At 37.0% G+C, this 27,127-nt stretch overlaps 1 protein-coding gene across 2 annotated transcripts in view; it reads right to left on the bottom strand.

Annotated features, from left to right (window-relative positions):
- Positions 1-8,762: 8,762 nt before the first annotated feature.
- GUCY1B1 (guanylate cyclase 1 soluble subunit beta 1) overlaps positions 8,763-27,127 on the bottom strand; it is a 39,954-nt gene continuing 21,589 nt past the window's right edge. For both annotated transcript variants that reach the window (XM_068681054.1, XM_068681055.1), the window contains 9 exons: positions 20,836-21,066; positions 19,236-19,352; positions 18,228-18,361; positions 17,239-17,436; positions 16,411-16,648; positions 15,376-15,516; positions 14,033-14,187; positions 13,316-13,442; positions 8,763-10,101 (listed from right to left, as the gene is read on the bottom strand). In XM_068681054.1, the coding sequence (XP_068537155.1) occupies positions 10,078-10,101; positions 13,316-13,442; positions 14,033-14,187; positions 15,376-15,516; positions 16,411-16,648; positions 17,239-17,436; positions 18,228-18,361; positions 19,236-19,352; positions 20,836-21,066 (1,365 nt within the window). In that variant the 3' untranslated portion in view covers positions 8,763-10,077. The remainder of the gene's footprint in view (positions 10,102-13,315; positions 13,443-14,032; positions 14,188-15,375; positions 15,517-16,410; positions 16,649-17,238; positions 17,437-18,227; positions 18,362-19,235; positions 19,353-20,835; positions 21,067-27,127) is intronic.

Here is a 27,127-nt window from a genome sequence, read left to right as displayed (position 1 = left end):
AGCTGATCGCCTCAGGAAGTGGCAAACATAATGAATTCTGTTAGCTTTTGAGTAGCTTTCTCCTTATGGTAACTCCCAATGCAATAGATTTTATCTTTCTGTCAGGAAGAACATCTCAGAAGCATTTCTGGAAAATGCCCCATCAGTAAGTTCATTTTGTATTACAAATCTCTGTGTTCCCTGCCCCAAGCTTTTAAGGAGAAGGGAACACTAAGAGGGAATTAAGGCATTACGGTATCTTCTGATTGTGAAAAGCTGAATAAACAAAAAGGATCAAGCAGCAGGCATGAAAGGTGTTTAGCCAAGCTGTTGGCAGTAGACAGAGCAGCTCCCTGAGCAACATAGGAAGCAAAATGAAGCAGAGCCAACAGCACCCTGACCATGGCACAGCTAAAGAAATCAAACTATTCCATGCTACCTCTTCTGTTTGCAAGTCTCACCTCAATCAACCAGACAGAAATCCTAAATTGTGAGTAAAGATTACCAGAAAATAAGGAAAAAGCTTGTCTTACTGTTACTCCTCTGGAGGGTAAGATGAAACAGAATTTTCATTGTAGGTCAGGAGTTATTTGTGTTATCCTATTTATTTACCCTGTTGGAGTTCTCTTCTAACAATAAAGATAATACTAGCCATTTGATTCACATTTGCATTTGAGGAAAAACAGGCCTTTAAACACCAGCGCATTTCTAGGCAAGAGCCCAAGGCAATGTCTACAGTGATCTCTTTAAACCAGAAATCAACCTGCACTGCTGATAATCACAGCCTTGGCTACATCAAGCCCAGAGGAGCCTTACAGATTCTGTTTTAAGAACATACCGCAGGGAGCAGCTATCATTCTTGAGAAGGAATACAACAATGTTCTGGAGTGCATTACATTCTTCTTTTTTTTTTTTTTTAAACACCTCCGAGGCTTTCTTTTTTTAATGTGCTCTATTGCCAAAAATAGCACTACTGCTCGCCCTTATACATTGGCATATCATAACCATTGTACCACAAGCTATTGAAAAACAATCGGGAGTTCACTTCTAAGCAGCACTTTTAGTACCTCCGATATTTGGAGCACTTCCATGTTTGTCATGTCAGATGCTTAGACCACACGCAAAATTGTACAGTACAGAAATGGGTGCAGAAAGCTGCCTGTTTAGTCAGTGATTAATTCCTCACCTTTTAAGCAGGAGTGCTGCTTGCCTGCTAGTTATGCCTCTAGATTTACTGACTTTTGCCAGTATTAAATCAGGCCCCAGTATGTAGCATTGTTTTAGTCTTCCCAAAGGGCTTCACTATCCCTTGGGCATAACCTATTTTCAGAGGCAAATTTCCTTTTGAGAAGAATTTTTTGACTAAAAGTCTTATCCGGGCCTTCTCCTGAGCTCTCCTAGGAAGGGACACCCCTCTGCAATCAGGGGGGAAGGGGAAAGTTAACCAAACACCTAACCCCCCTCTTTCTCCCTCTCTACTCTGTAAACATGGAGACGCTCCATCCAGCTCAGATTGGCAAGGTGATGAGGTCTCTGGTCCTCTTCCCTCACAAATATCTGCAAGATCCTGCTGCCTCCAACCAAAAGCAGGACTACTAAAAAAGCAAGCCTTTACGATAGCAGTACCCCCGGTAAGTCCCTTGGCCCCCTAGTGGCTTCTCTACACCCTTTTGCCGGCATGGTGACAACATGGGGGTTTGACTAGAGCCTGGAGCTGCACAGTCCTGCTACCAGCGGGATCTTTGCCCTTCCCTTTCCGGCAGCAGAGTCTCTGCTCCATGATTGCAAATCAGGCAGTTGGGTGTCTACACAGTGCTGGGTTGGAAATGCCCACCAGCATCACGCCACCTCCCAAGGGCCTCACTCACCACCTGTTCAAGCCTCCGGGGTCCTTGTCCTCCTTCAAAAAGGGGAGCGACACGGTGTGGCATCTGTGCACGTCTTCGACCCCACGGAGGTCAACAGCTCAAAGACAAGCACTTGGTAGGTTGGCATGATCCAGCACCTCCTTTCTCCTTTTCCAAGAGAGGCTTTATGGAGGAAAGCTAAATCGGACTGCAGGCCCTGCTCTTGGCAGAGGTGATGGCCTCAGACCACAGCCACCACCCAGAAGGACACAGGAAGAAACCCCCTCGCAGTGTGACATGTTCTTGTGTTCATGGCACGACCTAGCGAGCACAGTGACTCAGGGCCTAACACACAGCCCCACTCAGTGAGCTCCTCATTTCCAGGGAAAGCTTCATCTCCCAATCACGTATAAGCAGATAATAAACATTAAAACACAATAGGATCAAACTATCCAGTTCACAGCACCTTCTCTTACAGACTTCAATTAAAAAAAAAAAAAAAAAAAAAAAAAAAAAAAACACCAGACAATCACATTTCTTCTTCAGACAGCTCTTTCTACCCTGGGCCTGCTGCTGCTCCAGGACCACTTGTTTGAGGCTGTTAACTCCTCTTGTGCTGGGCAGAGCGAGGCCTAATGCTACTTTTTCCCCATGTTTACAGCCTGTGATACTTTAATCAGTTTTGAGTTGCTGCCCAACAAAAATGACACTTCCAGATAAACGTTAGGGAACAAAAAAGGAGCAGCTGGTTCACAGATCTGTGAACAGAGGCCTATACCCAGCTGTTACCCTTGTTGGAGTCACAGGCTAGGTGTGGGATCCTAAAGTCAGCTGTGCCTACGCATTTCTGTAGACTGGGATAAATGTAGTTAGAATTTTGTTAGTCTTAATTGTGGTGCCATACCTGATGAATGGGATCTTGCAACTCACCCACTTTTTTTTTTTTTCCTTCAGTGAGCTCTTCAACACTGACGTCAGTGCTACTGCTGCAATCCATGGTACAAACTGGAGAGCTACACATCCATTCTTCCATTCTTGTCAAGTCACTAAAGCCATTATACATGCAGTGATACCAGGTGAGTTGAGCAAATGTCTCACCAAAATGTCCCTGACAGCGTTAGCGAGACAAGCATGAATTCCTGTTCATCAGCCGGTCTCATTGCCCACCATTTAAGTTTCAATTTAGAAAAAGCAGGGTTTCCTTTCATGAAGTATGTTCCTCTGAGCTGTTTTGTTACCATCTTAAAAAGTGAATTGAGGTTTTCAAATGGAGAGTGCTTTACTCAGGTGGTACTACAGCGGGACATACAGGTGCATCTCTTCTGTTGCTGTTTTTTTTTTCCAGGGCAACATCTTATGGCTAAAAATGCATTAGGGAAGGAGGAGAAGTAAGTCCTTGCTCTCACACCAGAGGACACAAATGCCTCTACAGTGTGTCTCTGCCATCCTCACGGCCATTACTGCAGCACAGCAACCTAGCTCTGGGGGTCTGGACCTGAGGGCTACGAGCAGCATCACGTGCGGAGCATCAGCTGTGGCTTTGTCCTCTCAGCTACACAGAGCCCTTAAAACCGGACACTGCAGCCTAGCACGGCATGCTTTCTGTTTTCTTCGAGAGGGTCACAGTGTTCTGTATAGATTGCCTAGTATTATTGTAGCAACACGGAGAGAAAATACTAGTGCTCTGCAGCATTTAATTAACCATGACGTCACCTGACAAAGAACAGGCTCTGCCATTAGGCAGGAAAGAACAAAAACCTGGGGACTGGCAGCCGTGCCAGCGAGGAGCTACCAGTCAGGCTGACTGGTTGACTGCGGCCTGGTCTCCCAATGGGGCAACAGTTCTTCATTTTGCAGCTTCTTTCTGAACAATTTGTTAAAGAGTTTTTAGCCTGGTGAGGCCAGGAAGGAAGGAAATGCATCGAGCAAAGCAATCAGTAGCTTTTTAAAGTGTTGGGTTCAGTCTGGATCTTTTTCACAGGCTACAGTACTCCGTCAGAGAGCAATGTTTCACAGTTTTGGTAGTGCCAGCAAAAATGTCATCCAGAGATAAGGAAGTGTCATAGTTAAAATGTGACATACCTGGGAATGCAAGAGATGGATGACACTGCCTCCAGCTGTAGTGATGTGTTTTCAAACTGAAAATACAAGTCAACGTTTACCCACAGATACCACATTGGGAAAATGACTCATGCCCAGTAATTCGAGTAAGCAAGAAACTTATCCTTGGGCAAGTTTTACATAAATAAATGCTGCTTTTTTCTTGGCATCTCCAGGATAAAACATCAATTAATTATAGTTTAAGAAAATACTACGATCTCCAGATTCACAACGTATGTACACTGAACCTCAAATTTGGTTGAGATATCTATGATACGAGCCATAGGTGACAAAAAAAATAAATAAATGTTTATTTGTAATCCAAGAGCCTTCCTTTGGAATTCTAGTTGGCATTCAGGTGTTCCCCTCATGTCCCCAGCTTTATCCTTTCCTGTCAATAATTGTGCTCCCAAGATTACTCATACATTTTATGTTAACCAGAAAAGAGGAACTGCAGGGGCAGTCACAGGCCCCACTTAAATGCCTTCGTCAGGTTACTACAGTACTGCAGTACTTGTTTTACATGAGTATTGCATTTTTATTACATGAGTATTTACATGAGTATATGCCTCATGAGTATTATATTTCTCCCTGATGCAGGCCAAGCAGCAAGGAAAGATGCAAGGTAGCCTCTGCAGAAGTTAAAGCTACGTCTGCCTGTCTGTCTGTCTATCTGTTGATATATAACCAGAGGGACAGGATGATATGGGAAAGAAAGGCTCTGTGAAATGGCATGTATCCTCCCTTTTGGGGCAAGTCTTTTACCCTCTATATCTTTACATAAATGCCCACAATTTCTGCTATATGTGACAGAAGGCAAGGCTTTGTTTTCTTGTACAGGCTGTTAAATCTCTGAATGATTCACTATATCCTCCGAAGAAAAAAGAGTACTTAACTTTCAACCTTTTTATGCAAGCTTTTTGTTGAGAATGAGATCACTTCTGAACTCTTTCCCTATGAAAATTGCCATTCATTAAGTTGATTTGCATATCTGGAAAATAACAGGACATAACCTTTCGTTTCTTTCTAGGTACCTTACAACCAGTGTTCAGGACTTGTTAGAAATGTGTGTTTCTTCACATTTAGTACATCAGTGAGATTTATGAAGCTAGTTTCACAGTTCATTTTTCATTATGCATGTTTTGACATAAGGGCTGAAGCCCATAATGCTGAACTCAGTTTTATTTTTCATCTGGAAAATACGGCTGTGTAATTTGTGTGTGTGTTTGTTGTTGTTGTTTGTTTATTTTTAAACTAATCCTCAAAGACTATTAAATTAATTGTTTTCCAGTTTGGGATTACGATTAACAGCTGTGAGGAACTATGTATATTTTCAGTCTTTTGTCTGCGCTCAGATAAATTCTGTCATTTCAATCACAAGTCCCTTGCTTGAGCTCCAGACAGAATACCATATTTATCAAAGTGTAAAATCATTTTTGGAAGGCTAGAATAATCCTGAGAATCTGCAATATAAAAAAAACACACCACACACCGGTTTCATGCCAATGGTGTCTTGCATGTAAACAGATAAAAATAAATGAATGTGTGTTAGCATTGGCTAACTGCTGTGAATTCATATACACTCATGACACAAAATCACTTCCCCAAAGAATATAACTGTACTGTAGCCTAAAACTAGCATTAAGTTCTTTATATAGATTGAAATCTCCCTAATAATTTCTGGAAAAAAAAAAAAGGTGATGTCAATCTGACTGCTAGATCTGGTAACCACTGCAGAGTTTCTGCACATCCAGCAGAAAAAACCTCTGTAACAGAGAGCTTGTTCTCTTTTTATTCCAGAATAATAACCAAAAGATTGTTCTTATATTCCTAGTCATCTTTATCTCCAAACCAGTCATATTGGCAGAAGGACCCATTGACAATTATGATGAAAATGAACGTTACCCTTTTCCTGCTAATAATGAACAATGAGTGATTTGGTGGAGACAGCATGTATTGTTGCTGTTTTTCCACAATTGTCACCCAAAGCTGGCCAGAGCTCTGAAGAACAATAGAGAAAAAGATAGTGCCTTGTATATGTGGTTATAGATTGGGGAATGGAACGACTTCTGCTTGTTTGTTTGCTCATTTGTTTTTCCGGCTAGATTAGCACTGCTCTGTTTACTGGCTTATTCCTTGTCCGCCTCTCATCGTCAGGTAGGTGCATGAAATGACAACAGTTTCAGCCTCTCCCACAGAAAAGAGAGGATAATGTCAGCAAGCGATGAAGAGAAACATTTATTGAAACATTTATTCCTCTGTGTGTCCATGGCACTCCAGTAACTAAGGACTGAAAAGTCTAGGAATATCCCTTTGCTTGGAGCCAACACAGCGGCAAAATTATTTTACTACAGTCCATAAGACTTCCCCCTTTCCCTTTCCTATTCCTTTTCCTTTCCTTTTTTCATGATGGCTCTGGAAATGCCCTGAATAACCATTTTACAGTTCGTGACAATATATGTCTACTGTTTACCTGTCACTATGGTGAATTAAAAATACATCAGGATATGGATGCCTCAGACCATGCTCTGGCTCCACGGAGATGGGTATTATTGATAAGGCTATCAAGGTTTCAGAGTACAAAAATGTCTAATGCAGTGTACAGCTTGGCTGCAGCACACTCGAATTTTACTAGCTTTAGATTTTACAGGAGTTTTGTTAATAGAAAATGCTCTGGGGTCTTCAGCTCCAGCCAGCCCCTATTCATATCAAATGCTACCTTATTGTTTCCTATTTCCTTCCTATGTAGGTGATTGTCTTTTGAACATGAGCTTGTAACTATTCAGATGTACTCCAACCTGCATTAAACACCGTAACCAAGTCATAAAAAAACCTCACATAACCTAATTGTTTTTTTTGTACTTTTGTCTTCAGGTCTCCTTCCTAAGGCATTTCGTGTGTGTGTGTGTATACACTTATATAAAAAAGAGCTAAATGAACATCTTGGGTGCTAGTAAACAATTGTTGCCAATGATGCATTTGTGAGGTGATAAAAATGTGAGGTTCCTCTAAAAATAAACCCACAAAAAAAAAGTAGCAGCCCAATAGCAGCAGATAGGGAAGGGTGAATTAAAACTCCTTTGGGTAATAGTTTTTATTACTGTACGCAAGTCTAAGACATATTGCTGTCTAGTGACCTAGTGAACAAAAACTCCCTAGATCCTGCAAAATTTAAATGTGCACTCAGCTGATGGTAGCGAATAGTCCCAACAGAAATCACAGTAATAATGAAAAGGCTACCACTTTCATGAATAATGCATCTCTTTTTTATATCATTTAATTCTGGTATTCTGGTGCAAGGCAGAGACTTTGTATCTCTGGGATCATTACAGCTAAGCTGCTGTTGCATACGTGAAGGAAAAGAACTATGTATGAGCTGCATAATAGCTTTTGATACCAGTCAGAAAAATGAGAGCTGCCATCATAATATTGTCTTCTGCTCTATCTGCTGACTTGTTCATTCTTGCCATCTACAGCCTAACTATGGCATCTGTAGATGTGTTTGCCAAGAAGGCAAAATTTGAAAGACCCACACTCAAGAAGCTGGAGTTCTGCTTATGTAGCTTATTATTGCTTGGTCTGTCCCCATGTATAACTTTTCAGAAACATACATAAGAGTTACAAACAGAAGCATGCCACCCTTCCTGTCAGTTAAAGGTTCAAGCTAATTTTCAAACTGTGCTTATTTATAAAGCCTTTTTAGTTCCTTAAACACAGTAGTATGACTTATTTTTGTAAGTAAAAAATACAAAAATAAATGTTGTGATAATACTATGAACATATATTCAAACGAGTATCTTAATCATTGTTTATTATTCTCTTTTCCCCCCAAGTTACCAAACACAAAGTTATGTTTCCAGAATTTGTTCCCACTGAAAATTCACTGTACAGATTTTACTTTATGGCATGTAAATATAAATAAAAATCAACTGCATAAGGCTCTCATGAGCTATAACATCTCAATCCAAACGCAGCCTGAGAGAAGTGTAATGGTGATTAAAAAGTAATATATGATAATAATACATTCCTCTTAATATGCTAGAATTGTTAATATTTTTGCTAAAAAGTACAGAGACATATTTGCCTAGCCCTGTAAATAATAATAATAAAATATCTAGTTTTGATGAAACTCTGCATAGGGAAGGTCAATGAAAAGATCAACAAATATAGGCCATATTATCAAATGGCTTCATTCATTGTAAGCCTTTATAATATAGCTTCTAAGGTTTGAGAGTATGTGCTTAATAAGCTGGCTTCAAAATTTACTAAAGCCAGTGAAAGCCCGTCTGCTGATTTCAAGCCCCATAACAGATAAAAGTGGAAACATCATCCAGGAAACAGTAGCAACAGTCAGACTTCTCAAGTCAACTGCAGCACCACCTTTAAGACATCTTAGCAGAGTCCTCTGCACAGCCAGCCTTAGTAAAACCACAGAAAACCAAATTCTTTTGTATATATGAATTCAAAGAAAAACATTTGATCCAGAAGATTAGAAACAGCTAAGCATTCTGTAATTTGTAGTTGCTGCTTTTACTTTTCTTCTCCTTGTTTTAACTTTTTTTTTTTTAACAAAACAATACTAAAATAAAATAGATGTATTTGTAAATGCCTTTGAAACAGATTTTAAGTTATTTTACCTCATGTTTCAATTAGATTCAATATCTACAAACCTGAATGTGGGAGACTCTTAAAAATATGTACACATTGGAACAATGACTTGAGAAATTACTTAATCGTGAACTTGGAATTACAACATGGAGAACATGCTTGTTTTGTATCAACTGCAACACTAAAATGCAACTTTCATTAAAAAGAAAACTCTAAGATTTCTAAAAGTCAGTGGAAAAAATAATTTATTGCAATTTATTTTGCACATTAACATGAAACATTTATACATATATATTCTGTGCTCATAAAGTATAGTAGATAGACAATTTTTATACACAAAGTAATTGCACTATCCTATTTTATAATGCAAATATTCAGAAATGTCAAACAGATAAGAATGGATATTATTCACACAAAAATGCACCATACATTGAAGTTATGGAAAGTCAAACACATCTGAAACCTTGTCCAATTTTACCAAATGTATCAGCTGGTAAAATAGGAGATACTATGTCCCCTTACAAGCTATATATCTTTGAATTATGCCATGATGCCAAGAATACCATCAGGTTCTCCCCAGGAATATTATAAAATTATTTCTAAAAATTAGAGACCAAAACAAAAGGCAACCATGACAATCATGTTCTAGCAGTATGCCTGTCAATTCTGGGAGCTCTGTCAGAAAAGAATTAGAGCACTATTGGTGGCTTTAAATTGTCCAGCAAACTATGATTAACATGACAAGTTAATTTAGTTAATATAAAACAATGCAAAATACATTGCAAGAGAACAGCAATTCAGTAAAAGTACATCAGCACATGCTTCAAACGGCAGCGTCAGACAAACAACCGCCTCCTTTCAACATAGACAATGTTTACTTAGTGTCTACAAAGCCAAAATGCAGGATGACATCAAAAGAGGTACCTTTTTCTAACCAAGTTTTAACAGTGCATCAAGTGTTATTCACAAAATGAACAGGAAGCATGGTAATAGCAGAAGTAAATCTGATAAACAAGTTTTATAGAATAGCTTTCATAATGGTGCTTTATGTATTATTTTTACAAATAGTTCTTTAGGTTCTTCGTTCTGCCAAACAATTGAAATGCTTCCCATCTTTCCAGAAATGTCACTGATTTTTGCAACCACTGTACTGCAAAGATGGAGATGAAGATGGTGTGAAGCATCAGACTGAAGTGGTTATTTATGGCGTGCATATTATGAAATTTTTATTCAGTATTATTTGGTGATAGGAAGGGCCATATAACTGACATGCAAAAACGCATATCAAAAAGAAAAAGGAAAGCTTGAAATACATGCCCATAGCAGAGATATAACAATACCAAACACTAAGGAAAAAGTAGCAAGCAAGCCTGGAGGAAAATGATGAGTATGATTTCAGGACTAGGGAAAAAGACAATGTTACTGCACACAGGAATGGAAGATATAAAGTGAAGTAACATCCATAAACTCATCCTTACTGCCTGGCCCTCTATTTGGAGACAGTACTGCACCCTGTTCAGCATCCTTTTCCTCTTCCCTCAGCTCAGAAAGCATCTTGCTTTGTTTCCTTGAGTGCATGCAAGTAGAATTTGAAAAGTAAGGGATTTTCTTTGAAGCAACAACATAGTGGATCAATGTAGTGACAAAATATGTTTGACAACTTGCAACCAGTATTAGTAAATAATAAAAATAATAGAACAGAGCATAGTTAACACAAGCATTTCTTTTGTATGTGTTTGTTGTATGTAAGAACGTAGCAGTTCTTACATTCCCTGGTGAACTACTAGCTCTGAGATACTTTAACTTGTTCCAATTAGTAATGTGGGGACATGGGAGAAAAACATATTTGGAAGAGGGGAATGATGGAAATTGCAGTCAGACATCTGAGGTTCTCTGCAAGCCTTATGTTTTATAAGTCAGTTTCTCATGAGAGAAGCTGCAGTTGAACCTCTGTTCATGCATGCAAGCAGACAAGTAGGTAGTCAGAGTTGCTTTGGTTCTATGTACATTTCTGATGCAATTCTAAATTTTGTTGGAATGGAAATATGGAAGAGATACCTTAAGTGGGAATAATGTAAAGGAGCAGCATTCTGAACAGACAGTGAGTGATTCTTGTAAAACAGATCTTTCCTAGAAATAAATGCTACTCGTTCTCAATAGAGATGCCAACTTGGTAACCAAGTCTGAAGTATGATGAGTTGCTCCAACCCTATCACGTTCTACAGGCTCAGTGAACACATGGCATATTTTAGACCTTGGTTTCATACCTCTATGCCAGTTGTAACCATTTTGTCCTCTTTCCCCACCATATATCAATTACTGGGCTGCAGGGTAAAACATGCTAACAGATTTGTGAATGCTGAGCTTATCAATCCCTTAGACATATGATGATGGAGGGAACACATCACTACTATGATTCAAATCTAGATTTAAAGATATTGGAGGTAGAAAACTTCACAGTAAAAGAATTTTCAGCAGAAATATTTTCAGGATGACTTAAAAATATTTTCAGGTTTACTTCTTTAAATCAGTTCCTGCAATATTCTGGAGTGACCATTCAAGAAATATATATAACATGTAGATTCCGAATATATGTTAATATGCAATATTAATCATTATGAATGGCCCCCACTGAAATTAATCACACTACACATGATAATAAACATAAGCATGTGTATATGTTTGAAACGTCAGACGGAGTAAGTATCTGAAAAGAAAAACAAAACTGTACCTTTGCAAAGCAATTACTCTAAGGTAATACAACATAAAAAGTTTGTTATCTGATTTCTACTTTTGGATTACAACTATTATATACAGACTGTAAAGTGCCAGAAAAAACAACAGTTTGGAAATCTTAAAGTAGTAAATCTCAGAGCATCTTTTTGTGTGTGGACAGATGAAATGGTGCAGGGAGTGAAAAAGAATGAAAAGACTATTAGAGAATGATCTTCTTTCAAAGTCACCTCTGACAAAATGATTATCAGTTTCATTCACCACATGAGTTATCTTTCTACTTTCCTATTCTCTGAAACTTACTACAACATAAAAGAGATACCTGTGATGGGGGAAGTCCTTCTGTGTACGATAATTATACGTATAACTGTAACTAACAAAAATCAAGAGAGACTTTTCAAATGTGCTTAAGCTGTGACTCTTAAGTGCTCCTGACAGCAGTTTTCTGTCAGGTGTATTTCTGCCCCTATGTCCCCCTCTACAAAGCTGAATTATTAAATAATGGTAACAGCAGGTACCTCTCAGGGCTGCTGTCAGATATTATACAAGACCTCTAAAAGGAAATGGCAATATTTAAAATTATAAACTTCCTGAACCTAAACTTAAAGTCATGTGAGATTGAAACATGGAAAAAAACAAACTTGACTCAGTACTCATCTGAAGTTTTACATTTCAAATTACAATATTCCCTGATACAAATGATAGGACATAATTTTTTTAATGCAGAAAAAAGTCTAAGGTGTTTAATTAAAATATATTTCATATACAAGTATGGATTTGAAAAATGGTACCCATGTGAAATTACAGTTAACCTTGATATAGAATAAAGTCATAAAAGTACTATCAAAAGTGGTGCCCTGAATATTATTACAAGTAATATTTACTAAAATACAGACTTCAGTAGAGTTTAAGTACAGGCTCTCCCCTGAATTTTAATACTGAGGGGTTAATATTGGGAGTTATCATTAAAATGTCAATATTCATATACTTGGGTACCAGTGGTATTAAAGCTGAAGCCGATTTCCTAAAGATCCCAAATGGTTTAGAAGCCTAAATTTCATTTTCAGAAGCACATGAGAATTCAAAAGTACAATTAATTCTCTGTGACTTCTCAGTTCAGTGAAGGTTACTGATGACTTGCATTATTTTAGTCTGGTATTTTTAAGATTAAATACATTAGTTTAGAAGCTTTTTGTATTACTTCAGGACAAATTTCAAGCTACGTGTATTACTTTTACCCACTTTTCCCCTTGTTTGCAATGGGTGGAATGTATGCACCTGCTCAGCTATGGCAAATCAACTGGCCTACAGTAACCTGATTAAGTGTCTAAGTTTGTAGCCCACTTATGAGTTGAAATTTCATTGTCCTTTAATAAGATTTTGGTTACTATGTGCCCAAACTTCTGAAATTGACATAAAAGACCACTTAGTGCTTGAAGAGCTTTACACTATGTCATTTTGACAGCAGGATTTAGTTTTCATTTGTCATTCAGAAGACATATTTTTCACCCTGTATATTTTTAAAGTAAGACCTCTATTACAGGCTGTCCAAGCAAGCAGATCTATCTGAAATTAACAGAACACCACACACATCAGGTGCAAATTTGCCTGCAAGTAGTTGCTGTACTGTTGCCTAAATATTTGAAGGCACATTTAATCACTCACTGTAAGAAATCAAATGGTAAATTTTGAAGTGCTGATAACCAGACATGTCAGCTAAACAGAAATGGACATTATATTGCAAAATCTACTACAGTGGAGAAATCCATAAGAGAGAGAGAGATAAATATTTAAACGCTTGGCATTCCCTCAAGGACTTTTTAAAATATGAAAGTATTCTTTCAGGGACTGCACAAACTCCAAAGGCAAATAATCACAGCCTTTAATCTGCTGTCAAGATAATAAATGCATTAATGAAAGTGTATACAAAACTGTTCATTTCTTCCAGGGAACATTTATTTTGCAAATGCAAATGGATCTCAGTGGTTTAGATTAAATTTGTCATATTTATACTGTGTTTAAAAAAAATACACTTTGGTTAGTCATACCTCTGTCTCTGTACTCTTTCTGGACAAAAACCAAACCTGCATTGGTTCTTTTTTACCCTTCATAGAAACTGGACCCCTATATTCCAGGTGGAACTGAGGATCTGAATTTTCTGGTGTCATAAGACACCTGAAATTGAAAGAGAAAACATGTAAATCTATGTACTATGCACACATGCCATGCACTATATAAAATATTACACATACAGATACGTGAGCAACTTAACAAAACAGTCGAGTCTATCTTCAGATCATTATTATATTTGCATACAAATAATGTTATATCATAATAGACTCTGCAGTAGTTTCATATGAACTCATACACTTAAATAATGCAAAATGATAAGGAGGAATTATTTTAAACTAAAAAAGATAGATTTACATTAGATATTAGGAAGAAGTCCTTTACTATGAGGGTGGTGAGGCACTAGAACAGGTTGCCCAGAGAAGCTGTGGATGCCCCGTACCTGGAGGAGTTTAAGGCCAGATTGGATGGGGGCTCTGAGCAACTTGGCCTGCTGGGACGTGTCCCTGCCCATGGCAGGGGGTTGGAATTAAGTAGGTGATCTTTAAGATCCCTTCCAACTCAACCCATTCTATAATTCTATGATTCTAATGTTTTGATAGGTTGCTATCACTATCAGTTCTGAAGACACTTCGATGTTATATGGAAAAAGTGCTTTAAAATGTCAACAACAGTAAAAATGGTTACTCACTCACCTGTATGTATACTCAGAGACATTGATCTTTCCTTTTTCTCCAGTAGTTTCTGTTCTGCTTGTTAGATTGACTGTATTTCCAAAGAGACAGTAACGTGGCATCCTTTGGCCTATGACACCTGTGACTACCTCACCAGTATGGATTCCTATTGTTATCTTTAGAGAGAAAAAATAACGCTTGAATATTTAAAATCACTGTGGCTAATCTGCTGCTTCCAACTAAATACAGATATTATGCCATTTCCATTTACTAGCTGTTATTTGTGTTTCCCTCCCCCCCCCCCCCAGTGGACAACTCTAGCTTCTTCAAAGTTTTGCATTTTGTGTCGTTTTGTGTCTTTATTTATTTATTTATTTATTTATTTATTTATTATTATTGTAGTGTTATGTCTCTGCCTTCCACAAGAAAGAACAAACATATTTTTCCAACATGCACCATGCCATTTTGCTATTACATACTGTGAAATAAAAATAAGTGGAGAGAGTGGCATACTCTGCAGGTCTGTGTTTAATGAGCTCTCAAAGATGCAGAAACAGATGGTTTAGGCCAAGAAAAAGACTGTTTCTCAGAAGAAATATGGTATTTTGCACTTAAAAGCTCAAGGACAGGGGTTTTAAGAAACTCATTCTTTTAGCACATTATGGCTACTGTAAAGCCCCCAGATCAAACCTTCTCACTTCCTTGCCCACTGAAAAAGTGAAAAACACAGACCTAAGCTAAGTGTTAGAGAAACAGGCTTCATATAAACAGAAATCAGTATGAAACTCATTATTTATTTTGCCCTCAGAGCTTTTTGATGAGGACAGGTCATTAACTGGTCAATGCAGCCTCATCAATCCTATATTAATGCACCAACACCTTTAAAAGGCCCATAATGACTGAACTTCCACTGATATACACTATTGTTAGAATCATAGATGTAACTGCCTATGGAACCATACTTTTCTATTTATAATGCAATTATTTTCCCATGCTGACAAGAGGATCTCAAACACAACTGCAAATGTCAACAAGGGATACTATTGTTCTGTTCATTGAGATGAAGAAGACTCAACTAATTGTATTTGATGCACAGTGCAAATTTGTTGATTAGATTAAAAAGATCAGAAAACAAACACACGTGACGTGGACCTAATTTAGTTCTTTAAATGGTTAAGCATAATTTTAAGGTCCAAGGAACTATACACACTACATCTACATGTGATGACTCTTCATATTATTTGTAGAGATATGTCTCAGAATAAAGTTTGCACAGACTGGGACTTTAGCATTATGGTATTTACCAAAGCATTATCATCATATCAAAGAACAGGCTCTTCATTCAAGCCCACACATTTACGAACCTGTACAGGCTCACCATCTACTTGAACTTGGCCTGCTATTTCCATCATATCCAATGCCAGGTGACAGATAGATCGTGCATGATGAATGCAAGGCTCTGGTAGACCACTCACTGTCATATACTTGTCCCCAACTGTTTCCACCTATTATGCAATAGGGAAGACGTGCATTGTTCAATTAGTTGAGTACAAAATACTTACTGTGGACTTTAAGAGTACTAGAATGGATGTAGTGCTTCCTTCAAGACGGCTTGTCCTTTCAAATATTTTCCCTTTGCTTTCACTCAAATCATTCTAATTCTAATGACCTCTTCTTGTTATTGATAAGCATTTATTGTATTGATAAAAAGCCAGTGTATTAACAAATTAAAATAACACTGATTATGTGAACTTCAGCCTCTCTTTTTGGGTCTTCTAGAATTTGTGTAGAAACTGAGTGCCATGTTTACTTTGACTCACACACTTGATTTACTTGGTACAAGATATAAAATTGATTTCTAGTAAAAACTAGCAATAGATTTCATACATGTAACACACAAGCATATACATGCATATATATATATATATATATATATATATATATATATATGAGACATACATATCTACTTTTGTATCTCGTAACGACCATATCTTCAACTATACCTCATTGCTACTGAAGGAATGAAAATCACATTGAATAACCAAGTAATAGGTTATAATTTACAACCAGGAGACCGAGATATATGACTTAAAGCACAGGGTCAGCAGAACGACAAACTGCTTACTTAAGTATTTACATTTGCTAAATGTGGAAAGAAAATTATACATCCACCCACCCAGTGACTGTGCAGAAAAACTGCTGAAAACTATGCCCTGTGTGCTCCTTCACACACTTAGCAATAAACAACATACTCTTATTTAGCTATGTATTATCAGGCAACACCGTTCAAATCTAACCACTTCTTTCAAAAGCCTGAAGTCCAAAGGATGGAAAAGAGAGACATGACAGTAAATTACTGAAAAGTCACAGTTTAAATTACTTGAAAGTTTTCTGCTTACCTTGTAAACAAATGGATTCCTTCGTGAATCAGTCAGAATATCAAATCTTGTGTAAAGATCATTTAAAAGATTAACAATCTTCATGGCTCCCTCTCCAGAGGCATGTTTACTACAGAAAGCATTGAATCCAACAATGCCACTAAAGAGAATGGTGACATTGTCATAACGCTTAGCTGGAACAGGACGTTTGTGTCTCAGCTCATTTGCCACTGATGGTGGTAGAACAGAGTACAGTAACCTAAATGAGTAAGGAAAGAAAGGCAAAAGCAAAAAAGAAAGAAACTTAAGAAAGGACTTTACATATTGCAGACATTATTAATTCTTCTGACATGATCCATTAGTAGTGTCTTGGATCATTTCTACTTACTGCTTAAGTATTTCTGCTATATCTACTAACCTGTCAGCATGGTGGTACAGAGGATAAAGTAAGTGGTCCATAGAACGCTGTCTAATAGTAACATTTTGGGCATCATCAGATTCACCTGGCTACAGCAATGGTAGGTAAGAAAGCTTGCAAAACTGCTATTTTAGGTTAATTAGGAAAGCAAAAAGGATTGCCAGTTCACTTCTCATAACTGTCCATATAAAGGAAGGAGACATCAGAACACCTGTGTGAGCTACAGCCTATACTGCAGAAGACATTTGACAATCTGAATTACAGAAAACCCTATAATGAGTTAAAATGAAATGCTCTTTCTTGACTCCAAAATTACTGGCGCTGTGTATCTTTTATATTCCTTCCCAGATTCTTCTATTTTGTGAAGAAGGTAGCTATAAATAATATATCGCTGTGACTGTTTCAGATCAAAATCAGGATTTGGTTCTTACGTATCTGTCTTTTTCTTTTCATCTTCCAGTGCACGTAGTGTGTGCTGCAGTCTGTCAGTGAGGATCTCAAGCTCTTGAGTCAGCTTATATTCCTCTCTGAACTGCTCTCCCAAAAGAACCAGATCACGGGTAGCATCATGCAATGGAATATCACTCAGATATAACCCTCTTCTGGTTAAATCATCCAAGTTCATCACACTGCAGTGTGGAAAAACAGATAGCAATATGGGTACAAGTAAGTTTGCCAAAGGAGCATTTAAACCTCAGATGAACAGCAGAGATTGTGGAATAACAGAAAAAAAATTATACTTCTAAAATTCTGATTAGATGTATAAAATATTCCTTCTGCAAATTACCTTATTTGTGTTAAAACATGTCTGTTGATTTTTGAATTTAAATACAGAATTCTTACTGAGGAGTTCCATGAACATATGAAATGCACATTCTTCAGTGAACAAATAAAAGTGAGATTATGTTAAGGTAGCCTCTACTCCTCTTGTCTTCATCCACTCTCTGTTTCACTTTTACACATGAGATTAATGAGGTAATCTGGTATACTAGCTCAATAAACTTTTAGCTAAAGCCTTCCATTCAAGTCCCAATCCCAACCACTCTTTTAATAAACATCACTGCTCTTTTTAAAGCTTGAATCCTCAAAAAATGAATCCTCATAGGAAACTAAATCATAGTGACATCTCAGCTTTCCCAGAATAAGAAATAAGGGACAAGACTTGCCAAAAATCACTGAATCATGAGATATTTTCACTTGTCCAAACTAAGACAGACCGTCTCAATGTTTATATTGAATTATTTAATAATCAGCTAACTTCTGATGTTTAAATGCTACCTCCTCTTTCAGTATAAACGAAATTCAATTAAATCAATACCTGGGCCAATTAATCTCTGTAGAAGTACTTTCATAAGTGCTCATAAAATTAGTAATTGTAAAATGAAAATCAATATTACAGAACTCTTATGGTTTAAAGTACCTTGGTGAACAAAGAAAGAGAATGCTGTCTGCTTCAGGCAAGTAGATCATTTGCCCTTTCAGGCGTAAGCAACTGATTTCTGTGCCAGTCAACTCATCTTCACACTCCAGTTTTTCTACATCTAACAGCCCCTCCTGGTGATTAAAAAAAAAAAAAAAAAGAAGTCACAAGTCACAATAATTTGCAAAGTCACAATTATTATGGTATTGGTATGTGTGTTACTTATCACAATGTGTATGTTAAGTGCTTTCACAATGAAGGCTGTCAGAATGTCTAAAAGTTACACCCAACGTTAAAACCCAATTATCATTTGAGCACAGCACACTATCCTTACTTTAATACTATCATTTTCTACTTCAAAGTTACAAAACGTGGTATCTTTCTTTATCTTCATGTTTATAACTTCTTGTTTTCTTCTGTGTGATTTCTTCACAATCATTTGAAACAAGAATTGCCTATTCTATGAAGTTCTAATTGTGCCTGGGAGAATCTCTAAGAAATCTTGTTGGTTTCTCTCAGGTACAGTTTTCTATAAATAAACAGGCTCTTTGGCATAGCAGGCTCTACTCTACATGCTGCATTGCTTCGCATTGCTGCCTCCTCCCCTCCCTAGAGAAAAGGGTACAGAAATGTATAGGAATGTATGGGCTTAAGCAATATTTGTCGAGCAGAATTTCATATTTGTCTCCCATATCATTATGAAGCAAAAGTGCATGTGATTACCTTTCTACATTTACTTTGGTATATGCCATATGTGGGGTTGGCCCCTTGCAAAGAAAGCATCAGGCATGAAGTAAGTATACTTCACCATTCCTATAAAACATTTAACCTAACTACTAACATGAATTCAGACATTTTTTCTGACACTTTTTCTTGTCTCAAGACTAAAGAGATTGAGCTTACTACTGTTCAAAGAATATTTTCTGAATACTTCTGCTTTTTCAGCACTTCTTATCTCTCCAAAGCATACTTACTTATAGAAAAGCCAGGTGAATATTCTCTAATTACCTTGGTCCTCAGTACAAAGACTGTATTGATATGTGAGAGAATCCCATGAAAACTAATATCAATATGAGGCCGGACCAAGGAGAAAACTGACAACAGACTGCAATTTCCTGGCTGCAGCTAAAATGTAAAGGTAAAAAAAAAAAAAGGAAAGAAAAAATGAAATGTTTTACAATAAAAGTATACATGGAGTAATTATATTCAATTAGCTTAGATGACAATACTGAACAGAAGAGAATATGTACTTTTTACATTTCTCCATTACAACACAAGGCTCTGAAATTAAGGACTTTACAACAAAAGTTTGTTAGAATTCAAAGTACAACTCTAGCCTGCAAGATAACCTTGTAAATTTGTGTTAGGATATTTCACATTAATTATCTGACAAACTGCCCCCATTCTACAGTAAAGTATAAAAAAGCTTTTCAGTGTTTTCCTCTTAAGTATCCTCCCTGTAACTCCTTTTACAATGATAATCCATATTCTCTAAAGCGTCATCTGGTAGCAAGGATTCCAATGGCCATCCTCAGCAGGCTAAATAGTTATAGCTGTTCCATGAATGACCTTGAGAAAAATTTCAAAGCTCTTCTTTCAAGTCATTCCACAAAATCCAGGAAAACATCACCACAAGCCAATAGCAGGAAAAAGTAAATAATATAAAATTACATTTTAAAAATATGGCTATGATTCATATACAACATCATATGTGCAATATTAGCCCACATAACTATAAAGGCCATTTATTTTTTTCATTCTTTTACTTTTGTTTCTTTCTATCGTATCATTTTTTCCTACTGCTTATTTTTAGAAACTCTCTGTCCTTTCAGACAAGAACCAAGTTATCCTATTCATATACAGAATACATAACATTAAATTGGCCTTTGAATGCTCCTCTATTTCAAATAACCAGAGGAAATCACAGCAGCTGCATTCAGTTCAGAACACAGATTTATATCACAATCATAGTTTGGCACACCGCAGCTAATATTGATGCTTATAATGCACAAGCTAAGAAAGCATATAACTTCTGTTATTCGGTTCTTCCTTTTATGTGCATCAGACACCTCAAGTACATATCAAGGCATTTTTGTGAAGTAGTATATACAGACTATGTACCTGCTGCTACATTATAGAGAAGTATGTGCAAGACTATTTTCTAAACCACAAGCCAACAAGTCATGCTGTCGTAAATCCACTTGTTAATCTAACACTTTTGCAACAAATATATCTTGGAGCAGGCTAGTGAAAAGTAAAAAATAAAAATAAAATTAAAAAAAAAGAATCAGGTATCTAGCTAACACCTGAGCCATGTAGGTGATCAGGTATTCTCTGTTTGAGCTTATTCTCTGGTCTGTTACTGCACATTACAGACATGATCTTTAAGGAACAGAATTGTTGCGGGTTAAGGGCTGTTCTTCATATTCTTTTTTCACACAACAGGAGCACAGTGCAGCAAGTGTTACACACGTAAATGGAAATGCTGTTTAGACAGAGAATCCTAAACCTGTTTTATTCATCTTTTAAAATAAATAAACAAACAAACAGCAGCTGTGTATCATCTAGCATAAGGCATCTCTATGACTATGTAAAAGAATCATCTAACCTGTGGAAGGACTCTGTATATAGCATTGCCACACTGCGTGACCACCAGATCTCTGTCAAATATTATGTGGAAAGGAAAGGCCTTGCAGAAAGTATAGGGACTGATGCGAGATTCTTGGGTACCATTTTCTTCAAATCTGTCAAGGTCTTCATAGTAGTCCTCTTCTTTAGACTCTTTCTCTTCAATTAAAAATTGAATGTGGTCACATTCCTCATTTCTCTGTTGAATTACCTAGAAAAAAAGTAATGAAGGAAGAGACGAAAGACTGAAAACCCTTCTATTCATTATTAACTGCAATGCTACTATGAAGACAGGGATACATTTAGACCAGAAAGACAAATTCAAGAATGATAACTGTGTCTTTAAAAATTCTGTGTTTTAGTAAGTATTTCTGATTTTAAAAAATATTTGTAATTCCAGGGGAGGAATTGTGTCTTTGCTTAGCAACAGTTGTTCTTCACATGAACAACATACTGATGATCACTCAAATATAATATATATGTGATGAGTGAAATGTACATCTTTAAATCAGGGATTCAGGCTCAGGTTATGCTTGCTTTTATTGGTATGTGCCTCCCAACAGGACTCTCCCCTCTCCTTGAGCAGATCTGTGTCAAGTCTTGAATTACACAAATCACTTGAATCCTTCTATTAATGAAAACTGCTTGCAAGGCCTGTAAAACAACAGCAAATAGTGCTTGATTGGAGGGTGGGCATGTCACAGTCAGCCAGAAGAGAGGTAAATGGAGCAAAGGTTTGAATGTGCAGTTCTTATCCAGTGATGAGTTCAGGATCACACCCAACAGATAAAACAAAAAGCAATTACAATCTTCTCAGAGTTGTATTCCATATTAAATGAAATCGTAGATGACTCTGGTTATTCTGCATCAGTGAAATCTCAAATGTCTTGAATAAGCATTTCTCTGTAGTAATTTTACTGAAAGTTGGTGAAGAAGACAAAATTAATAGGGATTATTTTGTTTGCAGGGAGAGTCATATGTTATAGTATAATTAAAGCTAATAATTAATAGAATAACATAATTTACCCTGAGAGGCCAAATTCACCTCTTCTCAAGCCTAATTAGATTTAATGACTGGAACAGAACAACTCTATTTACACAGTATTGTTTAGCAGCAACTTTTTGGAACATGTTGCTCTTGGTTCTGTTTCCACAGAGCCTGATCTTAACAGCCACTGAAACAAAAAAAGGCTTCTTAAAATCTCTAATGCATCCTGATTTTGCCCTTTACACATCTAGCCACAGAGACTAACAGTTAAAATAAGAAAACAAAACATAGATTGTGCAAACAGTGATGTTTAGACTATTAAACATTTTCCTTCCACAACTGTTAGCTGTGTTAGCTGGTGGTTTGGGGTGTGATGATACTTTGTTTGTTCCTATTTGCACGCAGCAGCATAAAACAACATAATAGTATTTTATTTCTAAATGATGCTAAATTTAAGAAGGTGGTGCTCCTAGATCTCCTATTTGACTATAAAAAGCTTCTTCATTCACCAAAGCAGTCATAAAATTCATTTTTAAAGATTGAATATTTTTAAGAAATGTTCACAATAACAGCAGATGATATTCAGAGATATTAGTATTACCACCTAATGACCATCTTAGTCACTGCATACTCTGCCCCCATGCGACACCTGTACTTACATGTTTTTTCTTGCTACCGTGCAGCACTGTAAGGGTTTTTCATAGCTTCCCATTTTTTATTAGAATGAATGATGCATCAATAAACAAAACTCAAGTGTTAGTTAAAAAAGAACAGCATTAAACTAGACCTGCTACATGCTTCAAAATATGTCTAGGTTTGTTTGAGGTATGATCCTCTGCAGTTATTACAGACTTTCGCGGTGATGAAGTCAGTCATCATGCACATTGTGCTATCTTCCTTATCTTTATGGATAAGAACTATGTCAGTAACAGTACAAAGCTGCAAATTTCCCCAGCATTTTCAACTTCATTTGCAACACTATTTTTGACTAGACTCCAGGGCATCTAGAAATGCTGGCTGTACTAGCACATCATGATAGTGAAGCAGATGCACTACAGGCAAAACACATGGAAATGTGTCAGACCTACAAAACAGCCAGAGCACCAGCTGCACACTAGTGGTAAGCCTGATATGCTGTGGACACAGCAGACTTATTGAATTTGCTTCTGGTCTTCCATGCACAGACCCTTATTAACAGAAGCTACAATCATATTCCTCTACAGGCTAAGAAAGCTACTGAATCATCCTCAAATAACTCCCTATTGGATATGTAATTTCATGATGTCTTTCCTGCTCATTTAATTTATGCACTAGCTAATCTTCCTGTCTTGTGATCTCACCCACCTCAAACAACTTACAACTTCCCTTTTTCTGTGGCATTAGAGATAGTGAAAAAAATCAATCTTCAGAATGATATATATTTATATATCATTGTATATATATATATATATATATATACATATATATATTTCTTGTCCTAGAAGATGAAATCCATCCTAAGAAAGTAATGAAGGTAACACAGAATAACATGGACTGTCTGCTTAGAGAGACCACATTCTCCAAGTGCATTCTTGAATTACAGTGACATTCACAGTAACTAAATTCTAGTGATTTTTCCTACAATGCCTTGAGCTTTTACTTGTCAGAAAAATTAAAATCAGCACTTCCGGCAATTAACATAATATGTTAAAGTCTGTCCTTTCACCCTTGTACATATGGGTCCAACCTAATTGGCCAGATACCTACTTGGCATAAAGACCTCCTCTAGCTACTCTGAAGTAAGCTTAACTAGGACAGAACTCTTCTATTGTCTCATTCTGCAAGCAAAGATTGCAAGCCACAGAATTTCAACATAATTTTAATATTGTTGAGGAAGCCTCAATTAAATGCTTGACAAATGAAAGTTCAGTGACAGAAGTGACAAAGCCAGGAATTAAGTCTAATTCTTTTGCCTCCCTCTGTGGTCTTAGCTGAAGTGACATCAGCTCACCACGTCTAAGAGCTCAATCACCATAGTAACTGCAGTTAAAAATTGAAGGGAAAATCACTCTCTTGGTTTCAAAGAGAATATATAACATCTAACTGGTTACCCACCTGTGCTTTTCAGAAAATGTATTTTCAACATTTGCACTTGCTTAGCCAAGTGAAAACTCAGACCAATATTTCAGGGAGGGACAATTTAGGGAACAATTATTTTAAACATGCCTCTATGGTTTAATATATTTGGTGAGCTTCACACAAGATATTAAATCAAACAGTATCAATGTGATACAGCATGTATAACAAACACATGCTGTCTATTAAGCTTTCTCTAATGTAACTGCAAGACAAGACTCAGTTCTATACATACGAGTGGGTGCCCGAGATATACTCAGATCTCAGCATCAGTGACAAACAAGAATGTCCTTAGACAAGGATCTTTTTCCTTTGCATTGTGAAGATGAATATAGAGCCATTTTTTTGCCGTTTAAAACTGAATACAGGATTACATTCTTTATCTCTTTTGATCAAAACTGACCGTGCAATGCTACTTGACAAATTTCACTGCAGCTCTTCCAGGGTGGTTCCAAGTGGTACCATCGTTAGCTTTGCACATCCAAGGCTAAAAGTGAAGGGAACTGCCCTGGGCTGAACAAGCAGTGTCACCTCAGCTGCTCCTCATACGTTTTGCTCTCTAGATACTTCATCATCTTTGTTGCCCTCCTTTGGATGCTCTGTGATAGCTTTATGTCCTTTTTATACTGTGGTGCCCAAAACTGCACACTGTGCATGAGGTGAGGCCGCAGCAGCGCAGAGCAGAGCAGGACAATCCCTTCCCTCAACCAGCTAGCCATGTCGTGCCTGATGCACCCCAGGGTACAGTTGGCCCTCCTGCGATCTTGTCAAAGATCTTCTCCAGCACTTTTTCATTTGATACTGTAAACCATCTTCCCTGACAGTCTGAAAGAGATGTTTATAATCCAATCTAAGATAATAACAGAACTGCAGCAGGCTGTTTTCACGATTTTTTTTAATTTTTTTTTTTCGGCTTTGTAGGATTTTACAACACTCTTCATTGTCCTGTACCATTTGTAGCCCTGAGAGAATCCGTGTCCTGACTTCACCTTTATAGGTCACCTTCATTTATATACAAACAACCTCTGACAAGCAAAGCAAGAGAAGGCACAGCCAGAAGGCTGCTTACAGAGATCTTATGCCAAAGCTAGTAACCAGCAGCATGACGATTTTTAGTTCTCATACTGAGACTGGCAGAAGTTAAATATTTTTAGTGCGTTCTCAAAGTCAGGAACAATTCTTAGGACAGTATTTGCTGAAAAAAAAAAAAAGTTCTTAATTCTATTTAGCTAAAATGGATTACAATATCAGGGAAGATAAGGCAAATTGGATTTGAACTAATCAGTTGATTAATGTCAACCAAGGCTTTCCGTAACTATTCAGCTGGAATTGTGAATTCAAATTAAAAAAAAAATAAATCCCTTTCAGTGCTAACAGAGTTTAAGAAAGACAAACTCAGACCTTTCTTTTTTCCTTGCCTTCATCACACACGTCTCAGGTGTTAAAAGGCATTTTTCCTGACAGACACTGTTCTGGAAAAAGCCCGACTGTATACCACAAGAACATACATATATATGTGACTGAGCACTGGCACAGGCTGCCCAAAGAGATGGTGGAGTCTCCTCCTTGGAGATCTTCAAAAGCCACCTGGATGTGGTCCTGGGCACCCTGCTCTGGGTGGTCCTGCTTGAGCAGGAGTTGGACAAGATGAAATCCAGAGGTCTCTTCCAACCTCAGTCATTTTGTGATTCTGTGCAATGCATGAAACAAAATCTAAACACTTAATTAAATTAAAAAAAAAATTGTAAACAATTAAGATATTCTGCCAACTTCACAGAAACTGTAATATGAAAGACAACTTCAAGCAAAATTTTATGTAAATGTAAACTTAGAAGCCTGCACTATCTTAAGAAGATTTATGTGAGCATTTGTTCTAAACAGTTGGAGGATAAAAGTGGATAACAAAGTATTAAACATCATGTCGCAGATATGGACTTCATACTAATATAAAGAGAACTATAGATCTTACTAAAACAGTCCTATGTTGGATTGTAATATAAATGTTTGAATAAAGAGATTTGGAAGGATAACTCGGGAATCTCAGCTCTGTTCTTTCAAGTAGGAAGGTAACTCCCATAACAAAATCAGAAACTTAGTGCTGAGTACTAAGGACCTTGTCAGTTCAAAATAAATAAATAAATAAATAAATAAATAAATAAATGCCAAAACACATTCTTCATGCAAAAACCTAGCTAAAGTCCAAACTGAAATAATTTACAGAAAAGGTGGCACTGCTTGGTCTATAAAAACTGAGGGGATAAAAAGCAACTGCATTGTTCCTCTGTGCTGTGCTATTTAAACAATGCGTTACTAACAGTCAGAAACACGTAATTACTAAATTATGGAGCAAAGAATTGAGATGAAAGAAAATGGTTTAATTTTTTCTCCTGCTCCCATTTTTAGAATGGTGTAAAACTAGCCAGGTACCACTATGACAAACTTTAGTTTAAAATCCTCATTCTGTAACATTAATGATTAATAGTTGACCTGTGGTGTAATAGGGAGAGACTTCTATTGTCTGTGTGGATTAATTGCAAATGTTGGCACTGTCATCCTGCAGAAACATAGTACCTGTTTATTCCCTGCTTAGGTACCACTGAAGTTTGTGATTACCCGTGATGAGAAGATGAAGATGAGAAGTTCAGGGCTGAGATAATATTCTAACAGGGACATGTTTTTTTTAACAGCAATGAGAAAAATCAGGGTATCTGATGTAACAAAATGAGAGAGAACTTTTTCAGTTAAGAGGTAATACCAATTTTTATGGGCCTATATGCCTTTGGATCAGAGAGTCTGGAAAAACAGTTTGGATTTAAATGAAACTTTGTGTTCACTTACAGTGGATTTGACCAATATTGTCAAAATTCTATTTAATTACAGCACAACAATAAGATCTCCAGAAAAGCCTAACAAAAACAAATAAAAATGAAAATTAAAATTTATAAACAATATTTAAACTTCTTTAGGACATTTATTACTTGTGAGAAGTCCTATATGGATATTGGTACTGTCCAATACAATCTTCTCAGTAAAGTAACATTCAGACCGAGGACACAATTTGTCAGACTTTTGTTCTGGTAGCTGCTTTGCACAACCTGGATTTCTCCTCTTTCCCAGTGATCACTTTTGTCTCTACATAACCCTTTCACTATGCTGGCAGAACTCTCTG

Source organism: Anas acuta, chromosome 4 (genome assembly GCF_963932015.1).
Source record: "Anas acuta chromosome 4, bAnaAcu1.1, whole genome shotgun sequence".
Classification (NCBI taxonomy): domain Eukaryota; kingdom Metazoa; phylum Chordata; class Aves; order Anseriformes; family Anatidae; genus Anas; species Anas acuta.
The sequence above is the reverse complement of the archived record's forward strand: the minus strand, read 5'-3'. Positions and strand labels throughout refer to the sequence as shown.